General features: G+C 36.0%; 1 protein-coding gene across 3 annotated transcripts in view; it reads left to right on the top strand.

Annotated features, from left to right (window-relative positions):
* DMXL2 (Dmx like 2) overlaps window positions 1–20,332 on the top strand; it is a 156,256-nt gene that overhangs the window by 127,562 nt on the left and 8,362 nt on the right. The window contains exons 31-40 of one of the 3 annotated variants that reach the window (XM_069098052.1): window positions 851–936; window positions 3,882–4,083; window positions 5,693–5,810; window positions 6,621–6,683; window positions 7,531–7,617; window positions 7,706–7,827; window positions 11,697–11,835; window positions 17,156–17,216; window positions 17,544–17,671; window positions 18,289–18,366. In XM_069098052.1, coding sequence (XP_068954153.1) covers window positions 851–936; window positions 3,882–4,083; window positions 5,693–5,810; window positions 6,621–6,683; window positions 7,531–7,617; window positions 7,706–7,827; window positions 11,697–11,835; window positions 17,156–17,216; window positions 17,544–17,671; window positions 18,289–18,366 — 1,084 coding nt within the window. Of the gene's footprint in view, window positions 1–850; window positions 937–3,881; window positions 4,084–5,692; window positions 5,815–6,620; window positions 6,684–7,530; window positions 7,618–7,705; window positions 7,828–11,696; window positions 11,836–17,155; window positions 17,217–17,543; window positions 17,672–18,288; window positions 18,367–20,332 lie in introns of those variants that run through there. The other 2 variants (XM_069098053.1, XM_069098054.1) reach the window with 2 other exon arrangements.

Raw genomic sequence — 20,332 nt, 5'->3', positions numbered from 1 at the left:
GAGTGTAGTGGGTGGGGGCTTTGGAGGGATGGTCATAACCTGCATTCAAAGAAAATCACTTTTGTCAGCTATGGGAAAGATAGATTGAAGTTGGGAGAAACTTGTGGTAGGGAGACCGGTTAGGAAGCTGTTGCAGAGGCAAAAAGAGCAAAATTTGGCTATAATTAGGGGGAGGGAGGAGCCAAGAATGATACCTGAGAGACTAGGAAAATGGATAGAAACCAGATTGCTCGAAATTGAAGAGAGAGTGGATGATGAAGATACACTGGCCTTGGGTATTAGGCAGCTTTTTCGAAAAGTTTGGTAATGAAAAGGAAAGATACTAAAGATGGATGATAGAGCCAAGTGTTGGAGGAGGTGGGAGGAGCTAAGATTAGTTTCTTTTCCTTTAGAGTGGAAGGAAAGAGTGAGTGTTGCTGTTCAGAAGTTAATTTGATTAATTCATATCAAGTTGTGAATTACTAGAAAGTAAAAGGGGCAAAAGAAGGAGTTAGCATTATTTAATCACATTTATTTTGTATGAACATACCACATTTTCCTCCCTTTCCTTATGTTTTCAAGGGACTCTGCACTCCATGAATCCCATTAAAAAAAAAATCTCTGGACAGGGTTGGGCTGACATAGTGTACACAAAATATTTGAATATCCGAAATATTTGAGACAATTTTTGAACAATACTTGAATCTGGAATTTGACCTGGGAACATGGAGAGAGTTTGAGTTTGATTGTAACAGTCTGTTGAGGAATTTTGTTATGTAATTTCCTTAAAGGGGAAAGAAAGAGCAGGGGAAGTCCACAGCAAGAACTAACTTTTATTTTTGAGTTAATGAAGATCATTTTTTTAATACAGCTGGGCCCTTATACATTTGGCAATGGTTAAACTCGCACTTCACAATGTCCGAAATTTCTTTCCTATTGCTGGTCTGGAATTCTCAGGTGAGCTTTTGAGTTTGTATTTGAATAATTTACTTATTTTTCAGGAATTACTGGTCTTTCCAAAGTTCTTAAAATTTTTTTGACTTAAAAGAGTTTTGAATTTAAGATTGAATAAACTACTGCTTATTTTTAAACTTTAGTTATCTGTTTTCCTTTCTTAGCAAAAGTAACTTTTCATCGGACCTACCTGTGCAAAGGCACTCTGGAGGAAGTTGGATAGTTTCCTTGTTTGTTCTGGAAGCTGTAGTGTGGTTTCCTAATTTTGTGTGAAATACTGTGAGCCCATATATTATTAGACAAGCATATATTGCAATATGTAGAGAGCTCTTGCTGTGTGTAAATTTGCATTACACAAATTAAACTTTACACATAGAACTCTGAAAGGAATCAGCTTTCCAAAAAAACACCTATGTTAACTTAAATTTTTTTTGAAATTTATGGAATATTCCTTATTTTATCCACTGCTCTAAAATTCCCTCTTATTCAGCCTACCCTCCTAATCTTGATCTATGCCCCTTTTTAAAAGTCCCTCCCTTACCTTGTCCTCCAGTTTTTTCACCTCTTCACATGTATACTTTGTTTCCTCATCAATCCAGATGAGAGTAAGGTTCCAGTATTATCAGCTCTCCACCCTCACCTGTTTCCGCTATATTAGTTCTTCCTTTCACACCCCATATTTAAGAGATAATTGTTCCTTTTTACCTTTTCCTACCCAATTTTGTTTTTTATAATCACCTCATCATATGCAACTCATCTCCAACCTTTCTTTCACACTACCTTTACTAATGATAAGTTTTAAGAATATTGTTACTAATAACTATTAATTACTAGTATTAATAACATTTTTATATATCATAGCTAAACTATTTGCCCATAATCAGTGCCTTATGATTAGTCTTTAATGATTTCTTCATATTTCTTCTGGATCTTTTACATCAAATTTTTCATTGAGTTCTGGTCTTTTTGTTATAAATACGTGAAAGTCTTTCAGTTCATCAAATGTCAATTTTTTTTTCATTCAGGATTATACTCAGCTTTGCTGGATACATTATTCTTGCATGCAACCCCAGCTGCTTTGCTGTTTGAAATATAATGTTCCAAGATCTAGTCTTTTAATGTAGAAGCTGCTAGGTCTTGTGAAATCATTGTTCCATTTACAGTACTGTGTGCTCACTCTCTCTCTGACTCTTGGTTCAGAGCTCTGTTCCCCCGCTCAAAAAACCTTTTAAAAACCCCAGGAAGTGAAAGCAGAAGAGTAGAGACCACCACTACCAACACCAGACTGGGGCTTGGTTTGAAACCCCTGGTACCAAGAAAGGAGATCTTTGCCCTGCTCCACCCACCTGCCCCCTCCCTCACCCACCTCTCTGGCCTCTGTCTGTCTTCCATCCATCAGCACTTAGGAACTTTATGTCTGTCCTTGGCTCCTGCTTGTTGAATCTTCTTTCTGTCTGTGTCCATGTCTGTTCCTCCTATGTCTGCCTTCTGTGTATTCTTCCTCTCACTTCCTTCCAGGCCCCTAGGACTGGTCCTGGCCTCTGCATGTTCTTCCTCCTGCTCTTGCTTCTCTGTCCCTGGTCCCTATATGTCATTGAACCACGTGCTGGCTACCTCCCTCCAGGGGTACACAACCCCATTTTTCCTTCCCTTCCCCCACATCCTTAGGCAAATTTGCATTATGTAAAAATTGCTTTATGTAGAAGTCTGCAGAACAGTTCAGTTATGTAAAGCGAGAACTGTCTGTAAATAAAAAGCACACTTCAAAGTAAAATGCCTTTTAAAATTATGCACTTCTTATGTTTTACTCAGTTAATGAGTATAGAAATGCCTTATCATATTTGTGTCTATAATTTTGAAAGTTTTTATTTTAAACCACATATAAATCACATGTACAAGCCAGTGGAGAGCAACATTGACACTAATAATACAATATTCTTCAATCTTGGACATGATCCTAGGCAGCAGGGAACTATATCCTAGGAAATTAGGTCCATAGCCTAAAATCAGCATATGTATGTCAAGGAAAACTGGGTAAGTGACAGGGAATGCTTTTGTAACCAATAAGAATAATTGATGCAGATGGATACCTATAAATAGGAATTAACTGTTGATCAAAATTTGTATATCAGTACACATTCTAATTACTGAAGGCAATGAAAATAACTTCTTTTATGAAACAGTTTGTGATATATTTAGCTTCATTTGGTACTATCTTTTTTTTTTTTTTTTTGAGTAAACCATAGAGTGCCTAACTAGGAGTCATGGAGACCTGCGTTCTGTATCTGGCTCTCTCAGAATTCACTGAGTTGACCCTAGGTTAGTGTGAGGTAAACTGTTACAGGAAGAGCTAAAGATGTTAAGGGGAAAATGAGAAGACATAAAAAAGTACTTCTAACTCTTGGGAAAGTGGTACTAAAATCTTCTTATTATGGTAGAAATGTAGGTTATTTACTGAAAAAGAACATTATTCATAATTATTTTAAAGAAGAAAATTAGTAGTAATATGAGCAGACAGTGTAGCATTGTGAATAGAAGCCAAAAAGAACTTAGGTTTAAGTTTCTCTTAACATGTACTAGTTGTGACTTTGGGCAAGTTCCTTAACTTCTCAGTGCCCTTATTAATTCTCTAAGACCGTACTTTGCAGAGAAGGACCCAATCTGCATCAGTAGAGGGAGCTTCCTCATCTAGGAGTTCCTTGACCAATGAAATCCCAGGTCCATTTCTAATATTATCCTACAAAATAGTATTAATAACTTTGTAATGGTTATGGTTTCTTGAATGGTCAAACTTGATTGAAGTTTTTCATTATTTTCCTTATTTTTGTTTCATATTAACATTAGTAGATTAGCTATAAGAATTATGGTTTTATAAATATAATTGGTGATAGACATTGTTATAATTTTCATTGATGCTAAAATAATATTGATCTTTGTCATTTTTTTAGATCTTCCTGTAACTTCCCCATTGGGCATTGCTGTGATAAAAAATTTAGAAAACTGGGAACAGATCCTACAGGAGAAAATGGACCAGTTTGAGGGGCCACCTCCAAACTACATCAATACCTGTCCTAGTGACACTTCAGTAGGAGCAGGACCAGCTACCCTCCGCAATAAAGCAATGTTAGACCCTGAAAATACTCCATTCAAGTAAGAAAGCTCTTAGAAAATTATTTTTGGAGGGATATTCTCCTTGTATATGTAGACTTGTCACAAACCTATTGTTAGGAAGGCTTAGTGTAAGTATTTGGAATCGTCTTTTCAGTAGTAGTTAATATATTTTGTGCTATTCAGTCTATATTCCATCATTGTGTGGACTCCAGTATATAATGTAGTCCACACAGTTGGCAGTGGATTAGAGTGCAGCTGATAGCTGTGAAAAGAACAAAACTAATTAGCTTGTTTAGAGATTACTTTCATTTGAATATATTCTAGCCAACAAAGCAAAAATGAATTATACGTGAACAGAAAAACATGACCTCTCTTGTTCTACAACTTAATCATTGTAGCATAAGTTAATTTATGTACTTAAATTACGACAGGTATTCTGTTGAAAAGATGTGTTTTCCAAGATAATTTTTCTTTAAGTGGCGGGGGGGGGGGGGGTTGGGGTGGTGGGAATCTTATAAAACTTTCCTGAATCCAGTGCTGTATCTTCTACGTCTATTTATCTGTACTTAGGGTATTTCAGAGTGCCAGAGGCAAGCACAACTCTGATATTTTTCAGATTTAAGTTCTCTGATCAGACTTGTAGGATATTCCCTTCTGGTTTTCAGCTTATACTACTTCTTGTTAACTGAGATTCTCTCCTCCCTAGGAGAAGACAGCATAGTTCCTCTCTCTTTTGGGATAATATGGACTTTTAAGTGTTTAAAGGGGATTTGCCAGTGGGCATTTGAGATGAAAAGGTCAACAGCTCATAGTTTACAGATGTTCTTATAGTTTTAATCCTGGTTCCCCTTCTGCTCTGAATTTATTTACCTTTTCTCCTTAGTTTTCTCATCTAAAATTCTCAGTTTGAGTTTCAATATTAACTGAGTTCTAGCACCATGATTAGGGATTTGACTGGCCAGAATTTATGGCCTTTTAAAATCCACTTCCCCAGCTCTCATTATGGCACCTGGGCTTCTGACCCTAGGCAGCAGCTTCCCTTACATAATCACTTAGTTTGGTCATTTTGGGTCACTTCATCTGCGCATAGAACAGATTCAGAAAAAGCTGTCTGGTATCCCTTTCTCCTTAAGAGAAGTGACTCTTTCCTTAGGTGGCTCACCTCCCTATTCCTCTCCCTGCCTTGAGTGTTAAGTCTTAATGCTTCCGTTACTCTCCATTAGAGATATGCATTTCATGACCTTATCAAAATCTGCTTTTCACCTTGCCTGCTGATTTTGGCTGCCTTTTTGAAGTAGACTACATGCCATATCAGTTCTTAATGGACTATTTGCTCCTCACTTTGCACCATGTGATGTGACTGGCCATCCTAACTATCCCAGGGTCAAAGAGATTGTTTAGGGATCCATTCATTTCCTCACCTCAAAGTTATGAGATGCTGGCCCTCATCTGTGACTTGCTCTTCCAAATTACAAGTTGTTAATATTACAAATTATTACAAAGTCTATGAATGTATCTAACTACCAATCTATAATAATTGAGTAGGACCATTCTACCATTGTCCCCAGAAATCTCCAAATGTAGCAAGTTACTGCTGGATGGACAGTGTGTTCTTTCAACTAAAACAACTATTCTTGTGTTTTTCTAGATCCAGAGATTCCTCTGCATTTCCTGCAAAACGACTCTGGCACTTCCTTGTTAAACAAGAGATCCTTCAAGAGACATTTATTAGATATATATTTACTAAGAAAAGAAAACAGAGTGAGGTAACTGGATAAAAGAAATACTTTTATATTGTGTTTTGTAGCCATTTTTTCTTTTACTTCTCTTATTTACTAGGTTTAAAATTTTCATTGTAGTTTAATTTTTAAAAAAAATCTTTAAACACTTTGTTTAGTTAATTACTGAAACACACAATCCTTCATAGACATCTGAGACTCCAAGCAACTGTGTCAAAACTAAAGTGTCTATGCATAATTTTTCACAGTAGATTCATAATAGTTCAAAGAGTAGAACTATTATGGCGAAGTCAAAGAGTATTTTTCTTTTAACTTGGCCATTTCATTAATTTCACCATTGAATTCCATTTACAAGAAAAAGTTTTAGGAATGTTTAAAATGCAAATCTATTTCAGATTATAGAAATATTGAGTACTTCATGAAGTACTCAACAAGTTCACAACAGGTGTAAAACTTATTTATTTTTTGCATTGTACTAATTGCACCCTGACCCCACCCTAGAAGATTTCTTTTAAAAATTGTAGCTCCAATCATAAATATAAATTAGGCAAGCAAACAGAAAATTGGAGTACAGGGACTTTTAAAAGAAACTCTTTGAACTTGTTTGTGTTGTTTGCCTAGCTATCTTATTTTGCCACCTTCACTACATTTTGTGTTAATTGGCATCACATTTCAAATTAAGTTTTCCTTTTTATTTGTGTACTTCTAAAAGAAGAATTTATAATTATAGTTTTCCTTTAGTGGTGGGGTGGTCATTTCCATTGTAATATTTTCATTTATTTTAAAAATTTATTTCATGCATGTGTTTTGTGTTTGTGACTGTGTGATGTTGTATAGTCTGTAGAAGATCTTGAAGAACAGGTCAAACAAAACTTCGTAGCGGAAGATTGCATAAACAAGGTAGTATCTGTCCAAAACTCCAATATTAAGATCCTTTATAAAATTTCCAAGGAACTACCTCTTTATTCTGTAATACTAACAGACACCCACAAAACTTTGTTGAACTAATCAGAAGCACAGTGGCTATTGCTCCCTCCCTCTCAACTCAGCCACATTTTTTTTTTACTATTTTCTGTCTTTTTTTACTTTATAATTGTTACTCAGGTCTAGTGAATCAATTACATTAAAGTGCCTAGATTGTAAATCATCTCTCCTCCTTTCTCTCTTTTCTCTGTTTTCATCACCTTTGATTTTCAGTCTGCTCCCAAATAGTTTTATCTTTCCCCCCCTCCTTGATCCATTTTCCCCTCCCATTGTCTTTTTTTCTATTTGAAACACCTTTCCTTTATTTTCTTTCCTATTAACTTTTTTCAGCTCTGCTTCTTTTATCCTTTTCTTCTCCTTCTTTACATCTTATCACTTTTCAAGGGGTTCTCTTTGCCATAGCTTCTTCCTTTTTTGCTCATGCCCGTTTTTCACTTTGGGCTCCTTGAGGTTCACACCTTCATCCTGAAGTGGCTCTACACACTTTTGGAAAGACTGAAGAGGTCTATTATTATAATAGACTACCAGCAGCAAAATATATGTTTGATGTCTTTTGTGACAGTCACCTGATCATCAGTATCCTATAATCATAGAGAGATCTTTGCAGTTTGGGTGCTTTTAAGGCACTGGGAAAATTAAATTTGCCAAGGTTAATCCTGAGGCTGCTTAAATTTTCTTGCATGTATTTATTTTTCACTTTGTTAGTATGTGCATATTTTTTTCACACACCTGCAATTAAAACTTGGTGGCATATGTTTTGTAGGTTGAAGCTGATCTTGGCTACCCAGGGGGGAAAGCAAAAATCATCCACAAAGAATCTGACATGATTATGGCATTTGCAGTTAACAAGGTAAAAAAAATGTACTTCATTTAAACTTTAAACATTACAATAAACATGCTGTTCAAGTTCTTTACTCAGAGTTATCTCTGCCCTATAGGCAAACAATAACGAAATTGTCCTTGCTTCAACCCATGATGTACAAGAACTTGATGTTACTTCTTTGTTGGCCTGTCAGTCATATATATGGATTGGCGAAGAGTATGACAGAGAATCAAAAAGGTTTGTTTTTCTTGTGCTGTTTATTTATTCATTCGTGTATTTATTTTTTAGGGCAGTTGGGATTAATCAACTTGCCCAAGGTCACACAGCTATTTTTTGTGTGTGTGTGGGTTAAATGTCTGAGGCCAGATTTGAACCCAGGTCCTTTTGACTCCAGGGCCATTGTTCTATTCACTGTGCCACCCAACTGCCCCAAAGGTGGAATTCTTTTTTTTTTTTTTTTTGCCTTTTGGAGGGCAATTGGGGTTAAGTAACTTGCCCAAGGTTATAGGCTAGTTTTTTTTTGTGTGTGTGGGTGTTAAGTGTCTGAGGCCAGAACTGAACTTGGGTCCTTCCGACTCTGGGGCTGGCGCTTTACTCACTGCGCCACCTAGCCTCCCCTTGTGCTGTTTATTTAAAGTCAGAAAAAAATACTAAATAATTATAAAAGAAATTTGTGTCATCTTGAAAAGTATATCTGTCTGTGTGACCTTGGGCAAGTCACTTAACCCCAATTGCCCTCCAAAAAGCAAAAAGAAAAATATATCTGTGTTTCTCTGTTTATACAGTAGGAGAAGTGTTGATTGGTTTGATCATTTTAGTGGGTAGCCCCTTTGGTTGGTGAATCAACTACATTCTTTTACCTTCACCAAAGTAATTATTTTCATCATAGGCTAAACTTTGTTCTCATTTTCCTGTCAGCCATCTTAGAACTTAATCCTTAAGTAATAGATTGTCATCTTCAATCATAGAAGAGTCAGTGCCTTATTATTTCCTAGCTCCCTGTCTTTTCAGTAAAACAATTGATTTTATTCAAATATTTGTTCGTTGTAGAACTCTTTTTTTTCCAGTCTCCACTGACAGGTTGGGTCTCTGAGAGTGACTGACTACTTCTCTTCTCAAAGTTCTAGGGGTAAAGCCTGAGGAACTGAAGTGTTCATAGTATTATCATTTATGAGCCCCCATATGATTTGATCCCCATTGATTATTAGCCAGACAGACTTAATTAGATTTTAGAAAGCGGTATTTACTAATGTGGTGTAGTAGGAACAGTTGTCATAAAACTGTCTCCCCAAAATTATGGGATGTACTTGCTCGCAAGTATATACAAGGGCAAGGGAAAGTGAGCTCAGATAGCACATGTATAGCAAAGAGGTATCCTGCATTATCCAGGTTATTGGAAGTCTTCTCCCTTTGTGGAATTCTCATGAAGTTCCCTTTTGCTCTGTGTAGCTCTCTGCTAGGCTCTGATGATTTGGTCACCTTGTAGAGTCTTAAAGCTGTTTTTCCTCAAGATGTCCAGTGAGTTATCAGTCTTGATTGAGACATTTTCATCAGCTACTGATGTTTTTGGGATGCTACTATTGATTCCAATAGGAAATCCATATTTTTTGATCTTTAAAAGTTTGCAAGGTCATTCACCAGTCAAGGGTTAGGGAGGAGAGAAGCTCTTATCCTCCATCCACCAAAACAGTTTCTTACGGGCTTGGCGGGAACTCCTCCATCACAAGGTTGACTTGCTAATATAATGTTGGATTCTGAACTGGGTTACTGTTTTATCCAAAGCACCATAGGACATGATTGATTCTCTTCAACCAGCCACAGCATGTTTCCTGTGTGACATTGGTTTTCATTCAGTTCTACCTGGTTTGCACCTTTGATTGATTTGATAGAGATTTATGGGCCTTGTTCACATCTAGTTTATGTCTTTGAGGTTTTTACCCTAATAAAAATATCTAGGCATAGAACATCTTGTTAGTTGGTTTTGAGGAGTGTGGGACACTACCTATATACACAGTTTGTTTAAGTAATCAATTATTTGAATTTACCTTTTGAGGGAATCTGTAAAATTAGAGAATAGGTGACCTAAAGGAATTCAGTTCAAAAACCCTTTTACATGCTTACTACCATATGCAGATGGAGAAATTTTGTTTGACAGTGAATACAAATCTGTTCTAATAGTCCATCTGCATTCTCTCTGCCATGAGAATTTCCTTTCTCTTCTCCAGGACCCTAATTGGTTTTTTATAGTTTGCTACTTTCTTCTCATTTGAAGATATCAACAAGTATTCCTAATTTTCTTGGTCAAAGTTAGTAGATTGATTGAATTTATTTTTATGCCATGGTAATTTATATGCATTTTTGGACATATTTCATGCTTGATTTGAAATGCCTCAAGTGCAGAAAGTGTCTTTGTTTATACCATAGTATTTCTCAGTGCTTTACCAGTAGTAGGCACTAAATATTTTTTAAATGAGTGATCATTGATGAAACATTGAGTTTCTATGCTGTTTGATCAAGTAAAGCAACAAAATATACTAAGCAACACTTTTGTGGCCATGCCTTTAATCCATTAAACAGTATTGAAGTTGTAGTATTAAAAAAAAAAAAAGTAACTGTCCCTACCTAGCCCTATTTTTAACTCCATAATATTAATAAAATAATCTGCATAGAAATTACTTGAATTACATTAGCCTTTTTATGGGTTGAATAATTCCCTTGGGAAGTTTATGTATTTCTCCAGGAGTATTTTCACTTCTCTGGGCCTCAGTTTTTCCATCTGTAAAATGAGAGTTGGATTTCTTGATTTCTAAGATCTTTGAGAGTGCCAAAGTTCTGTGATTCTTTTTTTTTTTTAATTTCCCCTTAAGTTTCAATTTATGTTCCTGATCTAGATTTTTTTTACCTCATCTTGTGAGATCATCAGGCAGAATTCAGGTTCACTTAGTCCTACTGCTTGATAAGTTTGAGGAAATACGTCTGGCCTGTCATCCTTAATATAGATTTTTCTCTCATTATATTTGTAATCCACTTGGCTATATGTTTTATGTGTACGCACAAATATGTAAACTATATGCACTCTATCTTTTTTACATTCTTTTCATATTCTTACATATATTCTTTTCATAGTACAGATACTCTTCTGTCAGAGAGCTATTTTACCGAATTTCAAACTTACAGACTTAATACTATGATCCATTTTATGTTAACTACAAGCCTTTAAATAATTAAGGACTATGAATATGGAGCATGTCACATAGTTGATAGCACCTACTGGTACAAATGTGGTATTTGTAGCTTGACTCTATCAGCTACTAACAAAAAAAATCAGTGAATTGAGGGGGGGGAGGGGAGTGATACCTAAAGGAGAGCAACAAAGTTCTGAGAGGTTCAAGTATGGAGTCAAGATAATTTCCATGCATGGGGAAAAAACAAGGCAGAGGTTCTAGATCTATAGTCTTATAATCTCTGACGTATGAAAAAGAGATCTCAGTGTTAAGAAAATAGTTTTAAATTCTGTAGAAAATGCTTGTAATGCAATGACACCCAACATGACAATAAGCTGAATTCCTGTTTAAAAAATTTTTTCAACCCAGTCTTTGGAGATTTTTTCCCCATGGGAAATTTCTCCTTATCTAATACTTTATAATGGGAAAACTATATTTACAGAGATTTACTCAGGAACTTTATTAGAGCACATTAGTAAATCATCTTTTATTTACATGTTCCATAAAGCATGAGGCATTTGAGCATTCATTAAGAGACTTATATGTTGACTTAAACTTGCTTTTATCTTGTTTTTCTTGCTGATTCATGTCAATAACAATCCCACCCATGTTTTAATTGTCCATATAAGCGGATGGGGCAGCTCTAAGTATACTGAGCATGTATATAACTCCTGGCTACATAAACATGGCCCATCAGTGTTTCCAAACTATTAGTGGAGGATCTTTAGATCTCAGATTTATCCCAATAGGATTTATTCTTTTCTTAATGGGTGGTACCTTATTTGATCTAAGTAGCATTGTAATTGGAAAATGGAACTCCAGAGTAATAATACATCTCTCTCTCCCTCTTTCTCTCTCCCCACCTTCCCCCCCCCGCCCCAGTTCTGACGACATTGATTATCGTGGTTCTACTACAACTCTTTCTCAGGCCCCAACGACATCCTTTACAGTGAGTCAGGTGCATCCATCTCCCTCTTTGCCGTGGTTAGGCAGTGGACAGACAAGCACTGGAGCTGGTGTGGTATGTATGCTGTTTACCACAGAAGCTGTTTCTGAACATAATTTTCCTCTAAAATAATCTGCAGTTGGTTTAGTGGGTGAAAATTTGTTTACTAGTAGCAATGTCAGCTTAAGAGACTGATGTTTACTATTAGTGCTCAAGAAAATGTATCAGTTGTGTCACTAGCTAGTTAGGAGTGTAAAATGGGATTGCTTCATTGGGCAGTTGGATGGGGGGAATTTTCCCCCATTCTCCCATTTTGTTCTGAAGAATCTGTAGGTTGTTATTGTGGTAGAGTGTTGAAGGAGGTACAGCTTGATTAATAGAAATACTTCAGACTCAGGCATAGGTGGTGATGAGATGTGGGTAGAACACACAGCTGTCCCCGAAAAAGACAAATGCTAGAGGATTGAGAAGTGGTTTTTGATCACAAGTGTAGGGTCTCTAGAAGACCCATAATGCTCTGCTTAAGAATGTTCAAAAATAAAATAAAGAAGAAATGAATGATACCCATGGAACTTTGTCTGAGTCTGCCTGGGAGATTATGTGGGTAATTCAGCATTTTAAAACAAGAAAAGGTTGGTTTTTTTTGCCTTGCTTGAATTTATTGTCTTTACTTTTACCATCCTATACCCTTGGAGAGGGGTCTTTGTCAAAAAAGGGTAGGTCTGGCTTGTTGTTAGCTCATTGCTTTCCACTGAGGATTTCCTGTGACCTTTTTTTTTTTTTTTACTTTGCAAATGTTAGAACGAACCCCCTGCAGTTCAGCATTAGGTTAGTTAAAGCAGAGTGCCAACAACAGCTGGTGGCTAGTTGTAAAGCAATGGTTTTTGTTTTGTTTTGTTTTTCAGCATTTTATGAAGCTTAAGATTAAACTTACAAAAATGAACTCTTTATTTTTTTACTTGAGATCTGATAATATCCATGTGAAATGTCCACTTGAAATTCAAGCACCTTTTTTTTTTAAACATGTAGTTAAAAAGGAAGTCTCAAATAATGGAAAGTGTCAACCTGGGGATTAAAAAAAAGCAAACCCACCAACCCCTAAATCTAGCTTTGAGTATTGGTTATGCCGTTAATTAGCTATACAATCTTATGTGAGTCACTTAACCTTTCTTTGGCTTTCTTAGCTGTCAGGTAGGGCTAATCTTCCCTCTTCTATGTACGTCACCAGTTTGTAATGAGAACCAGAGGAGGACTAGTACATGTAAAATTGCTGAGAAAACTATTAAATTCTATGTGAATCTGTTAATTATGGAATAAATTAATAATTATTTAAACCATGGGCTTCCTTTTGACAAATAAACTTAATACAAATCAATCTATAATGTTTTGACACCACAAGTTTAAATGAAATAATATTTTTGTATTAAAATTTGTAATTTATGCTATATCATTGTTATGATATAGGAATATTTATACTTGCTAGAAATAGTTTTCCATTTAATTTCATGTGCAGAATGTTTGTTCTTTGGATGGAAAGCCCTTTTGTGTGTAGAGTCTCTATAGAAATATATTTGCAGTCAAAATTTATTTAGATGACTACTTACTTAAATTAATTTCTTCTAATATAATTTTAACACTAGCACAGCTTGGCCTAGCTTTGAAATGTGGTCCTTTTAGATGCCTTAAGTTGTGAACAATAATTTGTCATGAAAGGGGTAGGATGGGAAGGTTAGAAAAAAAGGAGGAATTGTATAATAAAGGGAAATGGGGTAGAGATAAAGTTGCTCCTTTATTCTTTGACCTACTAGGTTCTTTTTTTGGGGGGTGGGAGGTGGGTTATGTCATTACCTAGTTTGTTTTATTATCATCTGTCTCTCTTAGCCTTAGAATTCCCTTACTCAGCCTTCATGCTGACCATTCTGGACCTTCTCTTAGAAGGCTGCTTTCTTCTAAATGGGTTATACCACTACTTTTTATAACCTTTCCCAACTCTCAGTGGAAACTTAATTGTCCTTTATCACAGCCTCTGATTTTTTCTCTTCTGCTCTATGAGGAATAATCAATCAGAAACCACTTACTAAATAGCTCCTATGTGCCAGGCACAGTGAATATTTTTTTTCTTTAATTAAATTTTATGTTTATTTTTAGTTTACATCATTCATTTCCACAAGATTTTGAGTTACAAATTTTCTCCCTGTCTTTCCCCTACCCAATACCCCAAAGCAGCGATTCTACTGTATACCCCCTCCCCCACTCTGCTCTCTCCTATATCCTCCCCCATTTCCCCTCCAACTTACCAGTAGGGCAGAATGGATCTTCATACCTCAGTGCCTGTATATCTTATTTTCCAGTTGCATGTAATATATATATATATATATATATATATATATATTTTAAACATTTGATTTTAAAACTTTGAGTTCCAGATTCTTTCCCTTCCTCCCTTGTCACCCACCCTTAGTGCGAAGATAAGCAATTCAATATAGGTTGTACATGTGTAGCTATGAAAAACATTTCCATAGTGGATATATTGTGAAAGACTAATTATGTTTCCCTCCATCCTATCCTGCCCCCCACTTGTTCTGTTCTCTACTTTGACCCTGTCCCTTTTCAAAAGTGTGTGCTTCTAACTACCCTCCCTCCCTCCCAACCTGCTCTCCCTCCCCCCAACATACACTCTCCTGTAGGGCTAGATACTGTATTTAGCGTGTATGTCACTCCCTCTCTAAGCCAAATTCAATGGGAATAAGGTTGATCCACTCCCTTTTGCCTTCCTGTTCTTCCCCTCCTTTGTAAGAGTTTTCCCTTGCCTCTTCTATATGAGATAATTTACCCCATTCTGCCTCTCCCTATCTTCTCTCATTATATTCCTCTCTCATCTCTCAGTTTCACCTTTTAAGTGTCATCCCTTCCTATTCAATTGATCCTGCAGGCACAGTGAATATTAAAACAAAAGTGAATCAACACCTACTTTCAAGGTGTTTAGGAATTATAATTGTACATTATAATTTAATTTAATTTATAAGTTCTGCCCTCAAAAGATTGTTAATCTTTTCCTAAGCACTTTACCTGTTGTTGGAAAGGATTGCCCCAGGTGAACAATAGTGCTTTAGTTATTTCCTTGGGGTTTGACAAACCAGATTTTAGTCTTAGGCATGTTGAATCAACAGATAGAGTAGCATGATTTTCTATGCCCTTTAAAAAATAAAAGTACAAAAATAATTAAACAACCATTAGTATATTATTATATATACTATTATATGTATAGTATATAATATATACTTTTTACATATGTAATATATACTATACTATGTAGTATAGTGTATACTATATATACTATAATGTGTATATATACTATAATGTGTATAGAGTGTATATATATATGCTATACTCTATACTACACCATATATTATAGTATATAACATATACTATACAATATATACTATTATATATAGTATATTAAACACAACCAAATAGTATATTTAAAAGATAGTACAAAGAGTTTATTTCTTATAATTTATTTCTTACAATTACTCTGCTTCTCTTAGTCTGCTTTTTGCTAAATCCTTAGTTTTGCCTTTTTTGGTTTGTTTAATAGCTTGAAAGGCCCTTCTTCTTTCTTATCACTTCTTGTTATCTTTTTCACTGAGAAGGAGCAGACAGCTGTATCATTCTGTCAACAGTGTGTACCCCATAATTATCTTTTTCAGTTAGAAAGTATTCAACTACTTTACTTTTACATTATTTTAAAGAGTACCTCGCTTCTCACGCCTCTTAGAATAATCTGCCTGTGTCATTCATGTTAATGGTAGGAATTTTTAGTCAGCTGTATATGGGGTTTATAGAGTCAGTGTCCTAGTTGTGATACTTCCCAAATTATACCATTTAGGGGATTATTTATACTTTTGGCTCAACCAGCCCTATAAGAATCATGTCAAATCATCCTCCCTCCTCTTTCCCCTACCCTTCTCTCTTTTTTTTCACACTTCCTCTCCTATGATTCTGTAATCCTTTCTTGTTACTTAGCTGGGCTAACACGTTTCTTATGATAGCTTTTTCAGATTATCATGTTTTAGTCATTTGTGTGACCTACATTATAACCCTGACACTCTGCTATTATCAGTTGCCGTTGTCATTTAGGGCTCCTCAAAAGTCATTTATAGCACATAGCTTTAATGACCTTTAATGATTCTGCATTCAAAAACCTCGTGAAAAGATCTTTACATACATGAATATAGCTGAGGAATATTTGTGTAGTTAAACCTGCTCACTAAATCTATCATTAATCTCTTTTGTTTATAACCAGAAAGTCATTAATGAAACTAAAAGTGCTATATATAACATACTAAAGAATATTACCATATGTTGTTTATCCTTAGCAAAACTTGCTAATATTGACTGTAAGGAGATTGTACTTGAGCAGTCTATCATGAAAGAAAATAATAACTCATAACATGAAGGCCTCATGTGAGTGAAGATTTGTATCATTTATGGATTTTCTTTATGTAAAAAACAAAACAAAACCCTGAAACTCTGCATAGTTGACAGTATACCAGTTGTGAAGTTACATAATCTCACTTTGAAAGGTAGTGTGATCAGTGGTGATTTGACTTTTTGGAAAAGTTTCTAAACCTATTTACTTGGTATATTTATCCTGAAAGACAGAAGATGAGCTCTGTTAAGGAAAAGATTTTTTAGGGACCCTGATCATTGTCTTCAAATATTTGAAGGACTTGTGAAAAAGAAGGCTCCTTCTTTGTAGCTTCCAGAAGAACTTCCCACCTCGTAATTGGGAGGCATATTTTCATTCACTACAAAGGAACAGTTCTTAAACATTTGCCCTAGAATGAAATGATTTGCCTTGTAAGCTAGTGAGATTCTTGTCACCAGAAGTATTCAAGTATAGGCAAAATGTAGAGGAGATATCTATGTTGAGGAGGAAATTGAACTAGATGGCCCTGAAGTCCCATTTAAATCTTGAAATTCTGTGATTTAGGAGTCTTTTCTTCCTCCTCCCTTAGTATGAGTAGCAATTGGGGTTAAAGGGAAAGATGTTTTTAAAGCGAACAGGGTAGGCAGGGGCTGTGGGTCTGATGTAGATTTGCCCTGGTGAGCTCAGGGGCTTCACTGCTTATTCAGGCCAAGCCTGAAGTAGCCCCTAGGGAATGGCTTTTGAGCCACATGAAAACAATGTCTTTAAATTGTATGAGTTAAAGGGGGATAGTAGGGTGGAAATCACATGCTAGCCACACTTTTTGTACACATATGATTTCTATACTGTATGTAAATTGTGAGGAAACAAATCTCCCAAGATTAAAATTTGTCCAAAAGCTTGTGCTCATCTTTTCATGAGGAGCACAAGTCAAATTTATTTCTTAATATGTTCCCTTTAAAGCTTATGAAAAGAAATCTTCATAACGTCAAGAGAATGACTTCACATCCTGTCCATCAGTACTGTAAGTTTCTTATTTATCATCTAGTCAATACAAGTAAACATGTCTTCTTCACTTTGACAAAGACAGAATGGAAGGTCTTTGGTGTACTCACAAGTCCTAGATCCAAGTCAGAAGGTATGGGATCGTGGGGCCATGCTTTGCCACTAATTAGCTGTGCTTCCTTGGGAGAGTCTCACATTTGTGAGCTCTTTTTGGCCCATTTATAAAGTGGGAATGGGCTTATGTGGCTGGTGGAAATGTAAACTATAAAGCACCATTTGAATACAAGCTGTTTTATTGGAAATACCTTTTGTTTCATCATTAGTGATTTCCTTCTCTGTGTTTCAGATCTGACAGGAGCTCAGGATGGCAGCGTACGAATGTTTGAATGGTCTCGACCGCAACAGCTGGTGTGCTTCCGCCAAGCAGGCAATGCAAGAGTTACTAGAATGTATTTCAATTCACAAGGGAACAAGGTCAGTTCTTGGTGATAAATGTCTAAATCTTCCTAAAAATTGCACCAGATGGCACAAAGTAAGGATCTAAATTTGAAAAGGAATAGCAGGCCCTTGAGATGACAATTGAGAGGCATTGATTAAGGGCCTTCCTTTTGGATACAGTGGCAAAAATGAAGTAATTACTACCTTCAGGGGGCTCACATTCTACATGTGCTTTTTCATAGAACTAAATATAAATCCATGATGTCTCATATGAACTTTTAGTTAGGTAATCAATTAAGAGGAAGTAAATCCTTTTTATTTAAAAAACATCCCTGCTCCTGGGCACTCTGGTGGGTGATGTTACTGTATCTACTCTTAAGCTAGGGTCAGACTTTTGAAAGAGATCTTAGTCTAAAGTTCCAGTTGACCCAGAATGGTGGGACAGCTTGCAGTGGGTGAGGAAAAGCAGTTAGGAATGATAGAGATTTATTGTAACTTAGATATTTGGGAAGATAGATGACAGCAAAATGGAATTATGAAGGAAAATTTTATTAAAGTTGAATATGTATGTCTTACTTTCCCCCTAATTATTTCAGTCAATGGAATAAAGGATTGGAGAATATAGATCTTTTAATGTTTTATCATTCTTGCAGTGTGGCGTTGCAGATGGAGAGGGTTTTCTAAGTATTTGGCAAGTAAATCAAACTGTATCCAATCCCAAACCTTATCTGGTAAGTAAAGTGAAACATACCCACAGCATATTCATGGAACATTTTGTTTGTTAAGGCCCTTATAGTGAGAGAATAACCTGATCCAGGAGACATGGAGCTAGCTACAGATGTTACTTTGAAACGTTGTCCTGGATACAGTTCCTGATTGTGTCTATTGATCTCTTTTTCAAAGCTTGACAGGTGACTATCAAAAATTAAATTAGGTCAGTGGCTTCATTCTGTGCCCTTCTGCCTTGTCCTTGATTCTGCACTGTCTCACATATTCCTTAAACTCTTTGAGCCTTACTAAGATCATATTAGGACTATAGCCCCCACAGTTATTGGGAAGAAAGCACCTGTTAACCTTAAAATGCTAAATCTTTGCTTAAATTTGCCTTGTAAAGCTGTAATGCATTTTATTTTATTTTTGCTTTTTTGGAGGGCAATTGTGACAAATAAGTGACTTGCCCAAGGTCACACGGCTAGTGTGTGTGTGTGTGTGTGTGTGTGTGTGTGTGTGTGTGTGTGTTAAGTGTGTTAAGTGTCTGAGGCCAGATTTGACCTCAGGTTGTCCTGACTCCAGGGCCGGTGCTGTATACACTACACCACCTAGCTGCCCCTGTAGTGCATTTTAAAAGGAAAACTGTTACCATAATCATCATATAAAGGACCAGGTAATCACTGAAGTCTCCTCTAGTTCTAACATTTCATGATTCTGTGTTCTTCTTTGATAAACTTTTTGTTCAGGCTTTATCTGTATTAGAAAGTGTTGATTTCTTACTTCAGATCATGTAGTTGTTTGGGGATTTATTTGGGTTTTCCATGTTAAGAGTGCATATAGATAGGTATCATGGAATCTCAGAGCTTGAAAGGATCTCTGAAGTCATATAGTTTGATCAGTGCCTGAGCAGGAATCCCCTTTACAACAGTCTGACTAGTGGTCTGGACCCTAGTTAAATATTTCCAGTGATTTCTTGCCTCTCTCTTACTGACAGACTTGCTGACCGGTGCCCATTGTCCTGTCCTCATTATCTCATCATTCCATTTCCTTTAACCTTCTCATATTCTTTTTGTTTGTTTGTTTTTGTTTTTTTTCTTCTTTAACCTTCTTCAACCTATCTGGCTTTTGTCCCTTTTGTTTTATGGAAATGATTTTGTCCAGGTTCATTAGAGACCTTTTCAAATCTAAGAACCTTTCAGTTTTCTGTCTTCTGGATTTCTACTGTATTTGACAGGGTTCTCCCTGGCTCCTTAAAATTCTGTCCCTCTACTTTTGACTATATTATACTGATCTTGACTCCTTTCTCTTCGTTAGTTGCCTGGCTCCTTTCTCTGACTTTTAACTATGACAGATTTTGGTAACATATTAATTTAAGTTTTTATTAATCCATATTTGGTATATAGTAATTTACTAATTTCTTGGTAAATCATCAAAAATGGAAAGCTTGTCGTTATCAACTGTTAGGTAAGCTTTCCCTCTCAGTGCTTACGCAATGTATCTAGAAAAATTGAAGGACTATTTATTTGGAATGGTGATTAAATCTTTAGGGTTCCAAAGGGTCAAATTAGAAACTATGAGTAAAGGTTATAGGAGGCAGATTTCAGCTCAAGCTAAAGAACATCCTTGATTCTTACCCACCTGGCTACCATACTCTCTTCATTCTCCTGCTCACTGTTAAACTTTTAAAAATTGTCTAAATCTAATGTTTCTGCTTCTTTACTACTCATTCTTCAACTTTCACTCTTTTTTTTTTAACTACCACCCTATTGAAACTGTTCTCTCAGAGATCATTAATGACATCCTAATCTCTAAATCTAATATCCCACATTCAGTCTTCATCCTTTTTAACTTTCTGCAGCTTTTGACACTGTTGGCCACCCTCTTCAACTAGATATTCTCTTTCCTTGGTTTTAGAGACACCACCTTTTCCTGGTTCTTTTTCTGCTTCCTTAGATGCTTCTTTGCTGTCTATTTTCCTTTATTGAC

The sequence above is a fragment of the Petaurus breviceps genome, unplaced genomic scaffold (genome assembly GCF_028583685.1).
Source record: "Petaurus breviceps papuanus isolate PSGF00001 unplaced genomic scaffold, PetGlider_PUasm1.0 37, whole genome shotgun sequence".
Lineage (NCBI taxonomy): Eukaryota > Metazoa > Chordata > Mammalia > Diprotodontia > Petauridae > Petaurus > Petaurus breviceps.
This window is presented reverse-complemented; position numbering and strand designations above follow the sequence as displayed.